Source organism: Camelina sativa, chromosome 7 (assembly GCF_000633955.1).
Source record: "Camelina sativa cultivar DH55 chromosome 7, Cs, whole genome shotgun sequence".
Classification (NCBI taxonomy): domain Eukaryota; kingdom Viridiplantae; phylum Streptophyta; class Magnoliopsida; order Brassicales; family Brassicaceae; genus Camelina; species Camelina sativa.
The window spans coordinates 16,506,465-16,524,995 of NC_025691.1; the positions used below are offsets into that span (position 1 = coordinate 16,506,465).

The following is an 18,531-nucleotide window of genomic DNA, read 5'->3' on the forward strand; positions in this document are numbered from 1 at the left end:
TGTTCGGTGCATCTCCAGCACCAATGTGTCGCGGTCTTGGATCAGGTCCGTTAGGGTGTTCCATAGTGACTGGTGCAGGATGATCGGTGAGCAGATGAGCTTGTCGTTGTCTTTGTAACCGATTTATGTCGTCAATGGCAAGAAGGAGATTCTGAGTTCCTCTTGATCTGGTGTGCATGAAAGGTTGCAATCAACAGGTTCCTGAGATGCAAAACAAACAAACAGACGACCAAAACAAGTTAGTATTCAGAATGATAATTGTAAAAGAACTTAATCTTGCAAAACTTGAAATCTTAATTGTAGCAAAACGAATCCCAAATGGCAACGGCGCCAAATTGATACTAGGATTTTTATATCTCCTAGTAAGTCTCAATTAACCTTATGTGTTGTAGTACTTAAGGTGTCAAGCCAAATGGGATGTTGCTAGCAATCAAGATGCAATCAAGCAATCACAAGTCAAGCCAATTCAAAAAGAGTGTTTGTCTAACAATCCTAGAATGATCAGAATGCAAAACAGAAATGAGTTACAAAACTAGAAACGAAAATGTATGACAAGGAGTAAACGTGAGTAAAAACGAAATCGAGTCTAAACAAGAACTAAATAGCAAGATGAAAAAAACGGTTTCAGGAATGCAATATCAATCAAAAAGATATAAGTCTTAAGGATGGGATAATCGATGTTGGTGGAGTATCCTAGTCTATAGAGTGTTTAACATGCCAAAAGCAAACTATCCCTAAACAATGAACATCACAACTTAGCTAATCCAATCTCTTGACAGAAGCTACTCAGACTCAACCACTTCCAAACCTAGCTCTCGCTAGAGAAACATGATCAAGCAGGCATGACAAACAAGTTCATTCATGTCAACAAACATCCTAGACAACTAATCTCTTAGGCTAGGAATGTATGTCTCTGGCACTAGTTGGTCAGACATTTCATCGAACACCTTTTCGGTGCGAAAATGTCTAATCCCTAGTTCCAATTGATCAGAGAGAAACTAGTATTCTAACTCTAGTCCAGAAGGGAATCATACAAATCAAAGCTTAAACACCCTACATCCTAAGATCCTCTACCTAATCTATCCCATCCTCAAGAACCCTAACACTACTCGGATCTAGAAATCACAATCAACGATACAAACTCAGAAAATATTACATCAAGAATCATTCGATAGATAAAAATGGGAAGAACAACTTTGTAGAAGAAATCAAATGCAAAAACTGAATAGATTAAAAGATATCGGGATACAAAGTCTGAGAACGTTTTATGTGGCTAGGTAAAACCTTAAGAACAAAAACGGGATCAAAGATAAGATGTTTTCAGCCAAGACTTAACAATACGTATTTATAGTAAAAACATGTAAATCCCTAAAACTTAAAATGACAAAGTGAAGAGTCGGTTTGTGAATCCATTGAAGCGTGTAAGACGGAACGTCTTCATGACATGTGCGAACGAGTCGGTGTGCATCTAGTGGCTCGACCCAGATGGCTCGAGTGAGGTCGAGTGATGCGTGGTGAGGCTGGATCGAGCGAGGTCGACTGGGTGGAGTGGAGGGGTGTTGGCTCCAATCAGAGTGGTGTTGGCTCGATCTAGAGTGGTTTTGGCTCGAGCTGGGTGTATACACATCCACTAAAACGATGATAACTCTTGAACTACATCTCCGATTGGCTTGAAATAAACGGCGTTCGAAAGAGGACTCAATTCCCTACAACTTGTATGAAGACGTCGAAAGCTAAATCCCACTCGAGTGGAACGGCTCGAACGGGGTGGTGTTGGCTCGATCCATAGTGGTTTTGGCTCGAGCTGGGTGTATACGCATCCACTAAACAATGATTACTATTGAACCACACCTCCCATTGGTTTAAAATAAACGGCGTTGGAAATATAACTCCATTCCCTACAACTTTGATGAAGACGTCGAAAGCTAAATCCCACTCGAGTGGAACGGCTCGAACGGGGTGGCTCGATCGAGCGAATGAGATTGGCTCGAGAGAGAGGCTCGATCGGGGTTGTAAGATTGGCTCGAGAGACGGTTCCGGGAGTGTTGTGCAGCGGATGGGTCGAGTGATGCATTTCCGAAGATTCCTAGATACCTGAAATACTCCGAAATGTACAATATATGCAAGGATGATGCAAGAACTACCTAGACAAGCAAAGTGTATAGAAAGGACTAGAAAATGATGCAAAAAAATGAGTTATCCTAGCTAAATGCATGATAAATATATGCTAGGGAGAGACAAAATATAGACATATCACCAGAGAGTCTCGTCCAACTTGACATACCAATCTTTCTTCGAAACCCCAACAATCCTTGACAAGATACCCTTGATCTGCTTATTCGAGGCTTCAACCTGTCCGCTGGTCTGAGGGTGATACGCAGTAGACACCTTGTGCTTGACCCCATACTTTCTCAGCATACTCTCGAACATTTTGTTGATGAAATGAGTTCCACCATCACTGATCACTGCTCTAGGTATCCCATACCTTGGAAATATTATACTCTTGAATAGCTTCAGAACAACCTTGTGATCATTGGTAGGACTGGCACTGGCTTCAACCCACTTAGAAACGTAATCAACTGCCACCAGAATATAGACATTACCATTTGATGGAGGGTTGAAAGGTCCCATGAAATCTATACACCAAACATCAAATATTTCTACTTCCAGGATCGGATTCTGGGGTATCTCGTTCCTCCTTGTGATGTTTCCCATCCTTTGACAAGCGTCACACTTGGTGGTGAAGCTGTGAGCGTCTTTGAACAAGGTTGGCCATCAGAGACCTGCTTGAAGAACCTTCTAAGCTGTCTTGAATGTGGGGAAGTGACCTCCATAGGTGGAGCCGTGACAGTGCTCAAGCACTCCCTGCACTTCCCCTTCTGCTATGCATCTTCTGAACAGACCGTCAGAACCTCTTTTGTATAGATAGGGTTCATCCCAGAAGTAGTGGTTGACTTCTTTGAAAAACTTTTTCTTCCTGTAGGGATCAATGTCGTCAGGAACTTCTCCACAAACCTTGTAATTCACGAAATCAGCATACCATGGTGCAGTGTCTGAAGTGATCACCATACAATTGATTTTGAGGTTTTCAACCCATGTGTCATGCATCTGCTCACAAACCTGGGCGACCAGAAGTTGTTCCTCAGGCATTGAATCATCTATTGGAACATCATCTTCAATCCTCATTCTTGTCAAACTCCTGAAGAAGAAGAATCCATCTTAACAGTCTTGGGTTGGTATCCTTCTTCGAGTAGATGTGTCTCAGAGCAGCATGGTCGGCATATACTACTACCTTCGAACCCAAAAGGTAACTCCTGAATTTTTTGAATGGAAACACAACTGCTAGGAGTTCCTTCTCTGTGGTTACATACCTTCCTTGAGTCTCGTCCAAGGTGCGACTTGCGTAGTAGATGACATGAAGCTTCTTATCAATTCGCTGTCCCAGAATTGCTCCAACTGCAAAGTCTGAAACATCACACATGATCTCAAACGGGTGATCCCAATTCGGAGCTTGTACTATGGGTGATGAAACCAAGGCCTCCTTGATCTTGTTGAAAGCTTCCAGACATGCTGCATCGAATTTGAACTCAACCTCCTTGCACATCAACCTTGTCAAAGATCTTGCAATTTTTGAGAAGTCCTTGATGAATCTCCTGTAAAACCCAGCATGTCCCAGAAAACTTCTGATTTCCTTCACTGTCTTAGGCGGTTGAAGCTGAACCATGACCTTAATCTTTGCTTTGTCAACCTCAATTCCTTTCTCAGAAATCTTGTGTCCCAAAACGATCCCTTCTTCAACAATGAAGTGGCACTTCTCCTAGTTCGGGACCAGGTTCGTCTCCTCACATCTCGTCAATACCTTGCACAAATTCAACAAACAAAAGGAGAAAGTGGAACCGTATACAGAGAAGTCGTCCATAAACACTTCCACTGATTCCTCAATCAAATCCGAAAAAATTGATGTCATGCACCTTTGAAAGGTGGCAGGAGCATTGCGGAAACCAAATGGCATGCATCTGTAGGCAAAAGTGCAATAAGGACAAATGAATGTTGTCCTTTCCTGATCATTTGGGTGGATAGGGATTTGGAAGAATCCACTATACCCATCAAGGAAACAGTAGTAGGGATGACTAGCTAATCTTTCCAACATTTGATCAATGAAAGGCAGAGGAAAATGATCCTTCCTAGATACAGCATTCAACTTCCTATTATCAATGCACATCCTATGTCCTGTGATGGTCATAATCGGGATTAACTCATTTTTTTTCGTTCTTAATTACAGTAATTCCTCCCGTCTTAGGTACACAGTGCACTGGAGATACCCAAGTACTATCAGAGATAGGATAGATAATTCCATTATCAAGCAGTTTAAGGATTTCTTTCTTTACCACTTCTTTCAGATTAGGATTCAATCTTCTTTGGGGTTCAATACTAGCATAAGATTAATTTTCAAGATTGGTTCTATGCATGCAAAGACTAGGCGAAAAACCCTTGATATCATCTAATGAATACCCTATAGCCTTTTTATACTTCTTAAGCTCAGTAACTAGCAACCCCAATTCATCATCACTCAACCTAGCATTCAATGTAACAGGATAAGTAGAATTGGTTCCCAAAAAAACGTACCTGAGTCCGGAAGGGAGAGTTTTAAGTTCTACCTTGGGAGCTTTCAGTTCTGACCACGCATCAGAATGGGAGTCAGGAGCGGTCATGGTCGAGTGGAAGGGGTGTGGCTTGAGCGGTGGCTCGATCGAGTGGGACGTTGGTGTCTCGATTCGGGTCTTGACGTCGGTCGATTGGAAGATCTCATGTTCTGAAGTCTCTGCATCGACTGCACATAGCTCCTCTGCGTCAGATAGCTGCTCAAACTCCTCCGGTCCATCCGTTTCTTTGTGGGAGTCTAGCAGATTCTTGTAACAAGTGGTCTCCTCATGCAAGAACCCTTCTTCTCCATCCTTGGTCAAAGTAGTCTTGAGATGGTCCTCCTCAGCTAATTCCTCCAACAACTCATCACCCAACTGATCCATCTCTTCAATATAGAAGACGTGTCCTCCTATTGTTGGTTTCTTCAGAGTATCCTTGATGTCAAACTTCATAGTGTAGTTGTCGCCCAGATTAAGATCAATCTTGCAATTTCTAACATCAATGATGGCTCCAGCAGTCGCCAGGAATGATCTTCCTAATATCAGAGGATCTTTTGGTTCTTCATCCATCTCGAGAACCACAAAGTCGGTTAGCAGTTCCACGTCTCTGATCCTGACAGGTAAGTCTTCTAAAATACCCTCTGGAAGTCTCACTGTTCTATCTGCAAGGATGAGGGAGATGTCACAACCCTTAAACCTTGTAAAAGCCAATCTCTTGGCCACAAAGAGTGGCATCTGATTAACTTAAGCGCTAAGATCACATAGACACCTATCAAAAGACATAGGACCAAGGGAGCAAGGTATAGTGAATGATCCAGGATCTTTGAGCTTCTTGGGTATAATCTTCTTCTGGATGATTGCACTACACTCAAGACTTAGTACCACCATGCCTTGAACTTCTTTACATCTCTCCATCACTAAGTCCTTGAGGAATTTCTGGTAGTGAGGAACAAGTGCGAATGCATCCATCAATGACATCCTCAACTCTTCTTGACTTGTTGTTCGAACAAAGCTTTATATTTCTCAGTAAGCTGCTTCTTAAACCTCACTGGAAATGGTAGAGCAGGCTTGTACAGTGAAGGGATGAACCTCGCAGGTTTGTCATCAGAAACAACAGGTTCCTTAACAGTTTCAGGTTCGGGCTGGTGCAATGGTTCATTCGGGTCCTTGACTGCTTCGACGGGATCCTTCACCTGAGCTTCATCTTGAACAAAATCCTCCCCATCTAATTCCTCACTATCCTCAGCGGTGTCTGGAACTACTTGTCTGGGAGGCAATGTTTTCCCACTTCTCAGTGTAAATGCGTTTGCAAACTCCTTGGGGTTCTGAACAGCCTTCCCTGGGAATTGGCCAGGCTTTGGGGAAGAAGTAGAAGCAGATTGGCCTTCCATATACCTCATCTTCGAGTTCAGAGCTTTGAATTTGACGTTCAGGTCATTGTAAGAACATTCCATCCTCTGACTGAGTTCAACGAACTTCTTAGTAGTGTCCATAGAACCACTAGCTTGACCCTGAAGAAGTTGTTGCATCATTTGTTTCATTTCTTGATCAGGAGCTGGAGTAGTCTGACCCGGTTGAGGGCGGAATCCTGGCGGTGGTTCTGAGGGAGCTTGGTAACCTTGCTAGAATTGTTGTTTGGGTATGAATCCCTGATTGTAAGGCACAAACGATTTTTATTGACCTTGGTGTTGCTGTTGTGGAGGGTACACCTGATCCTGTGGATTTGCAACGTTGGTGCTCCGGTAAGACAAATTGGGGTTTGTCTTATAGGGGTTATAACCCTTCCTGTATCCACCTTGATTCCGGACATAGTTGATCTCTTCAGACTGCTCACCCTCCCCATATTGAACTTGGAAAGGGTCATCCTCAGATACGAAATGGACAGTCTGCTGTTGACTTAGCAATAGGCGGTCAAGCTTGTCATTAACATTCTTAAGGTCCCTCTTGTACTTCTCCTCAGACCCAGCGTCGCCTCTAACTGTGCGGTCATAATCTTCATTGTAGCGAGATTCTCAACCAATTGCCATCCTTCATCAACGTCTTTGTTAAGGAAGTTACCGTTAGAAGCAGTGTCAAGCAGCATGCGGATTTTTGGAAGTACACCACGGTATAGAGTGCTCAGCAGTGACTCGTTGCGGAAACCATGGTGTGGACACTAGCTCTGGTAACCCTTGAAACGCTCCCAGGCTTCAGAGAATGATTTTGATCTCTTCTGAGTAAAACTAGAGATGTCATTCCTGAGACATGCTATTCTAGAGTTGGAGAATAACTTTGCCAAGAATGCTTTCTCGCAGTCATCCCAAGTGGTGATGGATCCTTTGGGAATATTTTTATCCCATTGATGAGCTTTATCTCCGAGGGAGAAGGGAAAAAGGCGCAGCTTGTAACCATCCTCACTCACGCCATTGATCTTGGTGAGACTGCACAGACGATCGAACTTGTACAAGTGGTCGAGTGGATCCTCCATAGGCAACCCGTGAAACTTGTTTCCTTGAATCATGGAGATCAGACCACTTTTGATTTCGAAATTGTTGTTCTACACAGCAGGAGGGAAGATTCAAGCACGCTGAGTATGAGTGTTCGGTGCATCTGTAGCACCAATGTGTCGTTGTCTCGGATTGGGTCTGTTAGGTTGTTCCATAGTGACTGGTGCGGGATGATCAGTGAAAGTACGAGCTTGTCGTGGTCTTTGCAACCGATTGATGTCGTCAATAGCAGGAAGGAGATTATGAGTTCCTCTTGATCTGGTGTGCATGCAAGGTTGCAATCAACAGGTTCCTGAGATGCAAAACAAACAAGCAGATAACCAAAACAAGTCAGTATTCAGAATGATAAGAGTAAAAGAACTTAATCTTGCAAAACTTCAAATCTTAAATGTAGCAAAACGAATCCCAAATGGCAACGGCGCCAAATTGATACTAGGATTTTTGTGTGTCCTAGCAGGTTCAATTAACCTTATGTGTTGTAGTACTTAAGGTGTCAATCCAAATAGGATATTGCTAGCAATCAAGATGCAATCAAGTAATCACAAGTCAAGCCAATTCAAAGAGTGGTTTTATCTCTAACAATCCTAGAATTATCAGAATGCAAAACAGAAATGAGTTACAGAACTAGAAACGAGAATGCATGACAAGAAGCGAAAATGAATGAAAATAGAAACGAGTCTAAACATGAACTAAACAGCAAGAAGCAAAACAATCTCAAGAATGCAATAAAAATCAGAAAGAAAGAAGTCCTAAGGATGGGAGTAATTGATGTCGGTGGAGTATCCTAGTCTATAGAGTGTTTAACATGCCATAAGCAAACTATCCATAAACAATGAACATCACGACTTAGCTAATCCAATCTCTTGACAGAAGCTACTCAGACTCAACCACTTCCAAACCTAGATCTCGCTAGAGAAACATGATCAAGCAGGCATGACAAACAAGTTCATTCACGTCAACAAACATCCTAGACAACTAATCTCTTAAGCTAGGAATGTAAGTCTCTGGCACTAGTTGGTCAGACATTTCATCGAACATCTTTTGGGTGTGGAAATGTTTAAGACCTAGTTCCAATTGATCAGAGAGAAACTAGTATTTCTAACTCTAGTCCAGAAGGGAATCATACAAATCAAAGCTTAAACACCCTACATCCTAAGATCCTCCACCTAATCTATCCCATCCTCAAGAACTCTAACACTACTCGGATCTAGAAATCATCATTAACTATACAAACTCAGAAAACATTGAATCAAGCATCATTAGATAGATAAAAATGGGAAGAACAACTTTGTAGAATAAATCAAATGCAAAAAAGGAATAAACTCAAAGATATCGGATTACAAAGTCTGAGAACATTTTTGGTGGCTAGGTAAAACCTTAAGGAAAAGAACAAAACGAGAAAAAGATGTCCCAAGCCAAGACTTAACAAAATGTATTTATAGTAAAAACATGTAAATCCCTAAAACTTAAAACGACAAGGTAAAGAGTCGGTTTGGAAATCTCCTGAAGCGTGTGAGACTGAGCGTCTTCCTGACATGTGCGATCGAGTCGGTGCAGCAGGGTGGATCGAGCGACATCAAGTGATGCACGTGATGAGTGGCTAGAGACGTGGCTCGAACTGTGGTTCGACTGGGTGGCTCGAACTGTGGTTCGACTGGGTGGCTCGACTGGTGGTTTGACTGGTAGTTCGACTGGTAGTTCAACTGGCGTCTCGACTAGTGTCTCGACTGGTGTCTCGACTGGTAGTTCGACTGGTGGTTCGACTGGTAGTTCGACTGGCGTCTCGACTGGCATCTCGACTGGCGTCTCTACTGGCATCTCGACTGGTGGTTCGACTGGCGTCTCAACTGGTGTCTCGACTGGTAGATTGATTGGTGTCTCGATCGGTGTCTCGACTGGTGTCTCGACTGTTGATTCGACTGGCGTCTCGACTGGTGTCTCGCTTGGTGGCTCGATTGGTGAGTTCGGACAGTGGCTCAATCGGTGCTCGACCGGATGTGTTTCCGACGTCTCCTGGATACCTAAAATACTCCAAAATGCACAATATATGCAAAGACGATGTAAGAACTACCTAAATTTGCAAAGTGTACAAAAGAAGCTAGGAAATGATGCAAAACAACTAGTTATCCTATCTAAATGCATGACAAATACATGCTAAGAATAAGCAAAATATAGACATATCAATTGTTCAAACTTAATAGCAGCATCTCTCCTTCTTCTTCAGCTAAAAGAACGTAATCCGCAAGATATTTTGGAACATGTCTCTCTCTCTGGGACCTTCTTAACATAACCGGAGACAATCTTTCAGGTGTGCAATCATGCTCGTTTATCTCTTCGATGTCCTCATTATTCTCCGATGCTCCTCTGTTTTCATCAACTTGTTCTATCATCATCTTGAAGTCCATTATTTCCAGAACCACCAATCATAATTTTACAGCTTTCATTACTATTTCTCATAGTATCAATCCAGTCCCATCCTTTTGTTTCATCGAAAATAACATCCCTACTAACAAAGATCTTCTTTGTGAGAGGATCAAACAATCAATAGGCCTTTGATCCAGGTTCTGTTCCTAGGTGAACAAGGATGCGAGTTCTGTCATCCAGCTTCCTAAGATGTGGAGAGTCAACTTTTGCGTATCTGATGCAGCCGAAAACACAAATGTGATCAACATTTGGCTTCTTACCTCTAAATAATTCATACGGTGTTTTATCCTTAAGAGACCGTGTTGCCACTCTATTCAAGACATAGGTTGAGTGTCTTACAGCTTCTTCCCACATGTAGTTAGGCATGTACATGTGTTTCAAGATACTTCTTGCCATCTCCATTAGTGTTCTGTTTCTTCTTTCCACTACACCATTTTGCTGCGGTGTATAAGGTGTTGTAAGATGTCTCTGAATGTCATTCTCCTCACAGAACTTTCTTAATTCATTGGATACAAACTCTCCCCCTCTATCTGTTCTCAAAGTTTGTATTTTGCTCTATGTCTACTTTTCTATCATTATTTTGAAGCTTTTAAATTTCTGAAAAGCATCTCCTTTCTCTTATAGCAAGATCGTCCACTGGGAGAAGTCATCTATAAGGGCAAAAACATATCGTTTTCCAGTACTTGTAATTGGTGTAATCAGACCGCAGAGATCACCATGTATAAGCTCAAGCTTCTTCATTGCCCGATACGATGTTGCCTGTGGAAAGACTCGTCATGTTTGTTTACCAAGCAAACATGAACTATAGAGTTCCTTCTCAAGTGCAGACCTTGGAGCTCCATGAACTATCTTCTTGTCAATCATAGTATTCAATGTCTCATGGTTCACATGACCCATCCGTGCGTGCCACTTTCCTACATCACTTATTTATGTTAGATAGAGACATGTATTATCCTTCAATCCCATTTGAACCTTGTAAAGTCTGTTTAGTGATCTCTCTGCTTTCACAAGAAGTTTTCCTTCACGGTCTCTCATTGTCAAGTATCCATCGTTTAATCGAATGTCACATCCAGCTTCTATAGCTTGACCAAGACTAACTATATTACTTTTCAATCCCGGAATATAGTAGACATCAATCATCTTTCTTGGGTTTCCATTCAGATCAACAAAGGCTATTGTCCCTTTGCCTTTGATATCAATACGAGAGTCATCTCCAAATCTAACTTTCCCTGTGACCGTTAAGTCAAGTGTGTCAAAGTATCTTCTATCTCCAGTCATATGATAGCTTGCCCCATTGTCAAGATACCAAACGTTGTCCCCATCTGTGTTTGTTTTGAATTTGCTAGGTACACATCATTTTTCATTGAGAAAAACTACTTCATGCAGAATGAGCTCATCTGCAGTTTTTGTATCCTTCTCTACTTCTTGAGCTTCCTGTAGTTTAAGCAAACGATCTTGACAACTGCTTGCATAATGCCCCATCTTGTCACATCTGAAACAAGTAACTTGCGAGGGATCTCTTCCTCCGTTACGTCCACGTCCTCTTCCTCGATAGGAGAGTCTTCCTCCTCAGCCTCTTCCTCTGTAGCTTCCATTGTACTCATGCTGATGTTGATTAGGATAGCTTGCTTGTGTATCAACATTAGAAACAATGTTAGCATACATCAGCTTGCTCTGTTCTTCTTGTGGTTCTTCGTCTTCAAAGATTCTCTCTTCATAAGCTTTAAGTCTTCCCACAATTTCTACAAAGCTTGTTGTATTCAACTCAAGTACTTGCTCCAAGGAAGCAACTATATGAATAAACTTTTTCCGAGGAAGGGTTTTAAGAAATTTCTTGACTAGTTTGGATTCTTCGATTATTGTCCCTAGTGCAGCTGATTTTGAAGAGAGTCCGGATATTCTCCCAGAAAAATCATCAATACTCTCTGTATCTTTCATCTTTAGCCGATCAAAATCAGTCATCAATGTTTGCAACCTAGCCTCTCGGGCTCTCTCAGCTCCTACATGTCTGTTTTTGATTGCTAACCATATCTTCTTGGACGTGTCGAGCTCTCCTACTTGCAGGATGAGTGCCTCAGGGATAGATTGAAACAACAATGCAATGGCCATGTCATTCTTTTCTTTGTCTATGGTTTTTGCATCTATTGCCTCCCAGACTTTATTAACCCTAAGAACAAATTTCATCTGCATTGCCCAAACTGTGTAGTTTGTGGTAGTTAGCATCGGACATGTGATGGAGGAGGATCCTCCTCCCTCTGTTGGTTTTGCTATCACGATAGCACTTTCTCCGTCGGTCATTATTTTCTTAACTTGGCTCTGATACCAAATATAGAAAATATGCAGGTTGCAGGTTTTGTAAAGAACAAAAGATCAAATAAGAATAACTCTCTTATTATTAGCTCTAGAAAAATCTCTCAAAAACTAAAGCTTTCTCACAATTGTTCTCTCTCAAACTCTCAATCTCTATGTATTAATGTCATAGCTCGACACACATATATATATATAAGAAAGCCAATCCTAGTATTACTAGGAAACACCAATATCTTAGATAACACCAAATAGAGTTTGATCCTTATCCATTCACTAATCATAACTCGATTAGGAATGCTCTCCCTTTCTATCTTAAGTTCTTCTCAAGCTTAAACCAACATTGTGAAGTTATCATGGAAGGAATCCTGGTAATTAAGGCTTTGAGACATTGAAAAATGATCTAAAGCAGTGCATGTATAACTTGAGCGGTAAGAAATCTTAGGATCTCAGTTGTATAAAACGGTAAGGCTCTTGTAGGTTGGGGAAAGCTCAAAGATTTGAGGTGACAAGGTTGTGGTATTGAATGTAACAGAGCAAAAAGTGCCTAAAAAGTCTGCTCTAGCACTAGTAAAAAAAAAACCTATAGCCACGTTTTTGTCACAAACAATCGTAGCTAAAGTTTTATTTGTCACGAATTAACCACTACCATAATTAGTAGCAACTTCGTGATTATTTAGCCACAATATAATCACGAATACAATACGTGACAACATTTGTCACAAAATAGCCACGAATGAGTGACTAAATAGACACGATAGTATTAGTGGCTAAACCATGACACCCACTAACCACTAAAATTTTTTCGTGTTCCATTCATTAAATTGTCCATCCAATGACCGGAAAAGTGTGATTCGCTGTACAGTCACGAAAATCTTTCGTAACACTAAGGCCTTGCCACTAATTTTTTTCTGGTATTTTTGTGGCTATCCCATCAAATTATGTTTATTTTATTTTATGATATCAGAAATTAGTGTTACTAAATCATATAGAAACTAATATTAATAAATCATAAAATTGTTATCAAAATTTATTAAAATTAAATAATTATTTACTTGGTTTGGGTGGACTAATCCAAATAATTTCCCACCATCTCAGCAGTTAATTTCTCACAATTCCACCAATTAATGAGGCGCAGCTTTTGCCTTCTTTCTAGTAGTCGGTGCCATTTTGAAAGTAAGAGAATGAAAACAATTTAGCTAAAACTCCCTTTAACCCAACTCTCTCTTTGAGAATTAGGTTAATTGTTGGAGGTTGATTTCTTATTGATCTTTGGCTCTCCTTATATAGAGAATCCTTACACCAACTTATGCTAATTAGAAAAGTAAAAATACCAAAACCTTAATCTAACAATAAAAGGCAATCTTAATAACCGACTAACAAGAAGCTTTGGGCTTCCTCCTATGATACGTAATACCATATCTCGTATCATTACACCCCTTCTCGACTAGGAGCTTGTCCTCAAGCTCCAATTCCAGTTAGGCCTCCATATCCTCATCCTCACTAGACTCGTCACCCGTATCCTCGTCATTGTCTATTGTTTTGATGTGGTGAAAATATCGTCACAATTAAAGCAAAGTCCCTTATCTGTTGTCTCTGCCATCTCTGAACTTGTTAAACCTTTGTATCCTTTCTTTTCCGGGAAGTTCCTTGTCCCTTCCTGCTTTGAAACTACAGTCTTCACATCTTTGGTTGATAGAATTCCACGATTTCCCATAGTGTTGGGTCTAGCCATTGGTGGTGTCACATAGTGTGTGGGGGGGAGCTAGGTGTCCGCCGAAGGTTCTAGTCTTCTTGTCATCCTCAATCTTATACTCGTTGTCCCTTGCATACTCCATGGCCTCGAAGATCGTTTCTGGACGAAGATACTCGACCTCCCTATGCAAGTTGTCTGTCAAGCCGGCACAGAATTGCCACAATTGTTGATCCCTGACAACCGCGCTTGTAGTCCCAAACATTCTTCGAACTGGTTACAATATTCGTCCACCGTTCCAGTATGCCTTAAATTACACAATTCTCCCACTGGATTCACCGAATCAGCCCTACCAAACCTGCTTTTTCAGATTCGTTTGAACTCAGCCCAACCAAGTCGATGTAAGATCAGCCTCCGTAGGTTTTGATGCCAATGATAGGCTTGCCCCGTTAGCACAAAGGTAGCCTGCCTCACTTTAGCATCCACGTTGTAAATAATTTTGTCCTCAAAATAATCCTCACACTTTTGCAACCACTCCAAGGCATTGGTGGTGCCATTGTACGGCGGAAACTCCTTCTTGGAAGGTGCTACTGTATAACCAAAAGAACCGGATTTGTCTCCTAAACCCTTCCTTGGTTCAGACTCTCCCTTAATCCCACGTTCGTCTGTTTCAGGTTGATTCCTATGGACATAGTCAGGGTAAGAACCCCCTACTCCAATCTGGCGCACATACCAGTCTCCTCCCCCATCAGCTTTTCGGTGTCCTCGTTCCCCTCTTGGATGCCGACCCTAACTCCTTCCCCCCCCNCCCCTTCTCTTCATGAAAGATTTTGGTCAGTTTCTCCTTTGTCACGGGCTTAAGAGATGACTGCCCCACCACCCCCTTCCTTGTTTCCTCCTGTTCCTTATGAGCTAAATCTTTCATGGTCAGGTTCTGTTATTGCAACTCTTCTTGAGTGGCCACCGTGTTGGCTATTGCTGCTTGGTTAATCGTGACAGCCTTTTGGAGTGTTTCCAGTGTCTCTCCCATAGGGTCAAGCCTCTCGTAGATGTCCCTCTTCAAATCATCCATCTTTATGTTTAGATTCCTATTCATCTCCTCCATCTGCGAACTCAACTTTGTGAACTGTGCGGTCAGCGAATCGTTTTCTCCCATTGAATCATAAGGCTCTGATACCAAGTTGTTATGAGTCGCAGCCTTTGCCTTCTTTCTAGTAGTCGGTGCCGTTTTTGAAAGTAAGAGAATGAAAACGATTTAGCTAAAACTCCCTTTAACCCAACTCTCTCTTTGAGATTTAGGTTAATTGTTGGAGGTTGATTTTTTATTGATCTTTGGCTCTGCTTATATAGAGAATCCTGACACCGACTTATGCTAATTAGAAAAGTAAAAATACCAAAACCTTATTCTAACAACAAAAGGCAATCTTAATAATCGACTAACAAGAAGCTTTGGGCTTCCTCCTATGATACATAATTCAGTGTTCGATTTTTGTATTCTAACTTTAGTTATGTATTTGCTTTATTTGTGTGTAACTAATTGTGTAATAGTTTCTGAGCTTTTACTCATTTCAATTTCTTAAGAACATGTTTATGTGGGTTAGGATTTGTAGATGTCGATTCTTAACTTGGCTTTGTTCTATGTTTAAATTTTACTCAACTTTGTGGATTTTTTTTATTTGTGCTACTAATTGCAAGATCTGCAATGTAAATGGATGCCACCATGAGCTACACACAAGCGCATCAGCAAAAAGAAGATGACAAATCAGAGACCATGTACATTGGCGAGGCTGATTGGGACACTCTAATGCAGTAATGGGAAACAGAACCAGCAAAGAAGAAGAGAAAGAATGTGGGAAGCCACTTACAAGCATTGTGTATGTCCACGACGTTTTTTGCATATTGAGCATGAGATGGTAAGTGTTATACTTCTCGTATGTTATTATCTACTTTAATATATGTACTAATGTTTCCTCTTTGTTTTTATAGATGTTTGAGTATAGTTTGGATGAAGCACCAGCCTTCACTGATCTTGTGCGGAGGATACACTCACGCAAAGATGGAATTTTCACGGAAGTGCTGATCTCTATTTTGGAGACTAACTTCAAGTGACTCAACAACAATGTTGGAGATTTTAATACTAACATGGGAACGGTTATGGACGAGCTGGTTGCATCACGACAAGCTCTTATTCTGGTCATGTAGTCTCTTGGAGTTAGACAACCCTCTGTTGCTTCTGCTCCTGCTACAAATTTTGCTGCTGCTCCTGCTTCAGCTTCTACAACTGCTGCTCCTGTTCCAGCTTCTACAACTGCTGCACCTACTCCAGGTTCAAACCAAGACAACTTAGATGCCTAATGTGCATCATTCGGTCTTTAGATTACAGGCTATGATGTCTATAGCTTTTATGTTAAACTTTCGACTTTTATTTAGTAAGTCTCTTTGGTAATATGTAAGACAAGACGAACAGTTATTTAGTCAGCTCTTTTGGTAATATGTAAGATAATATTACTTATGATTATGTTAAAAAATTGCTATTTGATTTCATGTTTTGTGAATTTGGCTTTTCGTTGCAGGTTTTTTTTAGAAATTAATATTTTTTTTTGCAAACTTTTGTAGTTTTGGAGCTAGTAACTTTGTCACGAATGTTCACAAAATTAGTGGCTAGACTTAGTCACAAATTAGTTGTGGTTGCTTCGTAGCTATAGTTAGCCACAAAGTAATTGTGATAGTTTCGTAGCTAAGATTAGCCACGAAACATGAGTAACAAATTCGTGACTTCATAGCCACGAAAAGTCACTACAATAATTTAGTTACGAGACTATATCTACGATTTTTTTTGTGACTATTCATGATTTTTTTGACTTATAGCCACTAATAATTGGGCTCAGCCACGAATATTTTGGTAGGTATACATGATACTCTGGCAAGTCTCAGAGTATCAGATGTTTGATCTATATGAAAACATTGTACTCGTAGTTTGAGATGCTTAAAGAGGTGATGTTGTTTTTGTCGCAGTGAAGTTTCAGCAATGGATGAAGGCAAGGTTTGGAATGATCCCGCCTCAGAAGGGGAAACCAGAAGTGATGTTACCACACTGAAACAGAGCGTCACACCACCCAAGTCCTTGTTTGTTTGTAGCACAAGGAAGGTTGTGGAATAGTGAGAAGAGGAAGAAAAGACAAAATAAGGAACATTAATTTTAAGAAGCAAATTCTGTTACAAAAAAAAAACAAATAGTATCAGATCAGTACAATTGTAAAAAATTATTTCTTAAAATGTACAAACAGCAATATTATAAACTGATGATGATAAGCAAGTACTATATGTTATAACCAAATGACATTAAACGAGAGTATAAGTATGCACACAAGAAATCTTTTTACGAGGGTGAAAGACATTATTATAAACAGAGAGGAGTATGTGATCACATAAGTAAAAGAGAGAAGAAGAAAATAGAGAGGAGAAGAGATAGTGTGAGTCGGGTTTGTCTGCTAGGTGCTTGTGCAATGGTTGATGGGGTTCCAGGGGTTGAGGTTGGGGATTTTGGAATAACCGGAGGTAGTGGTGGCTCAGTGACATCACCATCTGTGAAAACCGGGTTTGGAGCTTGGGCCGGAGGTAAGGACGGAGGAATCACAAGAGTATTTAAGAGGGCACCGGGTTGAATGGCTGACATGTAAGCTGGTATTACTTTTCTTCCCAAACATCGATTCCCTGAAGAAGATAAACAAAGTTAGGGGATTGATGTTAACATTTTGTTGTAGTGAGATCTTTTGGTGTAAATTTTGAACCACTTACTTTTGTATCTTGCAGCTGTTAAAGGGAACTCTGTAATGGTTCCATTGATACCCAATCCATAGGTATATGTGTTTATCTCAACAGTTGCATCAGCGAAGAAGTCATATGCTTGAGAGACGAACTCATTCCGAAACAGTTCTACATAAACCGGGAGCTTAGACTTCTGGAGTCTCTCCACAACATGGGTTTGCCCAGTGACAAACGCATCAGAGTCAGGAAAGACTGATGCTTTGTTGATGACCACAGCGTAGCGAATTTCTTTATGTCTTCGATAGCCGAGTCACCAATATCACGAATGGTTTCCTCAATTTTGTAGACAGTCTCGTACTTGCTCTGCTTCTTGAAGTCAACTAGAACCGAGCTGTTCGTTGATTGAATCATGACCTTTGTTGTTGTATTTCCATTGGTGTAACCAGCTTCTGTGAGCGTATCGAGAACCGTTTTAACCACGTCGAGCCCTTGCTTCTCTCTCAAGTATGCCGCATTCTAAGGGACACAAAAAAAAGTGAATGTTTCTAAGGTACAGTACACGAGAACCCATTGATAAAATCTCAAGACTAAGAGGTACAAACACGAGAACCCACCTCTACTCTGATCAAAACACCGGAGAGAGAAGTGGATTTTGTTGCTAATTCTAGGAACTCAGAAAGCGAAATAAGCTTCCCTGAATTTCTCTCATTCGGATTCCTAAACATATTGGAACCCCTGAAGGGGTTTGATATAGCAGCTGCACAAAATATGGGAGAGTAGTTATTGTACCTCTCAGGCATTTGGTAGAAGAATGTGAAATTTTAAAGACAATAGAAGCTCTCTTACTATAAATAGAGTGAGCAGATTATTAAAGAGTAAAACTTACGAGTCAAGTTTTGGATCTCAGGCCATGTGAGACTAAAAGTGTATATTCCAACAACTGAGCTAATCTCAGGAACAGTAGTTGAACGGTCGCTAAACTGACTTTGAGCAACCAGTGTGCTCTCCTTGAGATCTGCCGTACTTAAGCAAAATGATTTACCGTCGCTGGACATTTGGACAGAGCAATCGATAACATCGGCACCATCTTTAATTGCCTTCTCATATGCCAAGTTTGTACATCTAGGATAGTCCCCACTCGCACCATCTTTTGATATAACAAGAAAATCCACTGAGGAATGAACCATTTGGTAGATGCTTAACTCAGTTA

At 40.9% G+C, this 18,531-nt stretch overlaps 1 protein-coding gene and 1 pseudogene across 1 annotated transcript; both read right to left on the reverse strand.

Annotated features, from left to right (window-relative positions):
* On the reverse strand, positions 5,624 to 9,534 carry LOC104704681 (putative uncharacterized protein DDB_G0290521). Its single transcript, XM_010420727.1, has 3 exons — positions 9,324 to 9,534; positions 8,774 to 9,150; positions 5,624 to 6,154 (listed from the first exon to the last, which is right to left on the reverse strand). The coding sequence occupies exons 1-3, from the start codon at positions 9,532 to 9,534 to the stop codon at positions 5,624 to 5,626; spliced, it is 1,119 nt and encodes a 372-aa protein (XP_010419029.1).
* The window catches only part of LOC104701285, a 3,879-nt pseudogene continuing 2,154 nt past the window's right edge, over positions 16,807 to 18,531 (reverse strand).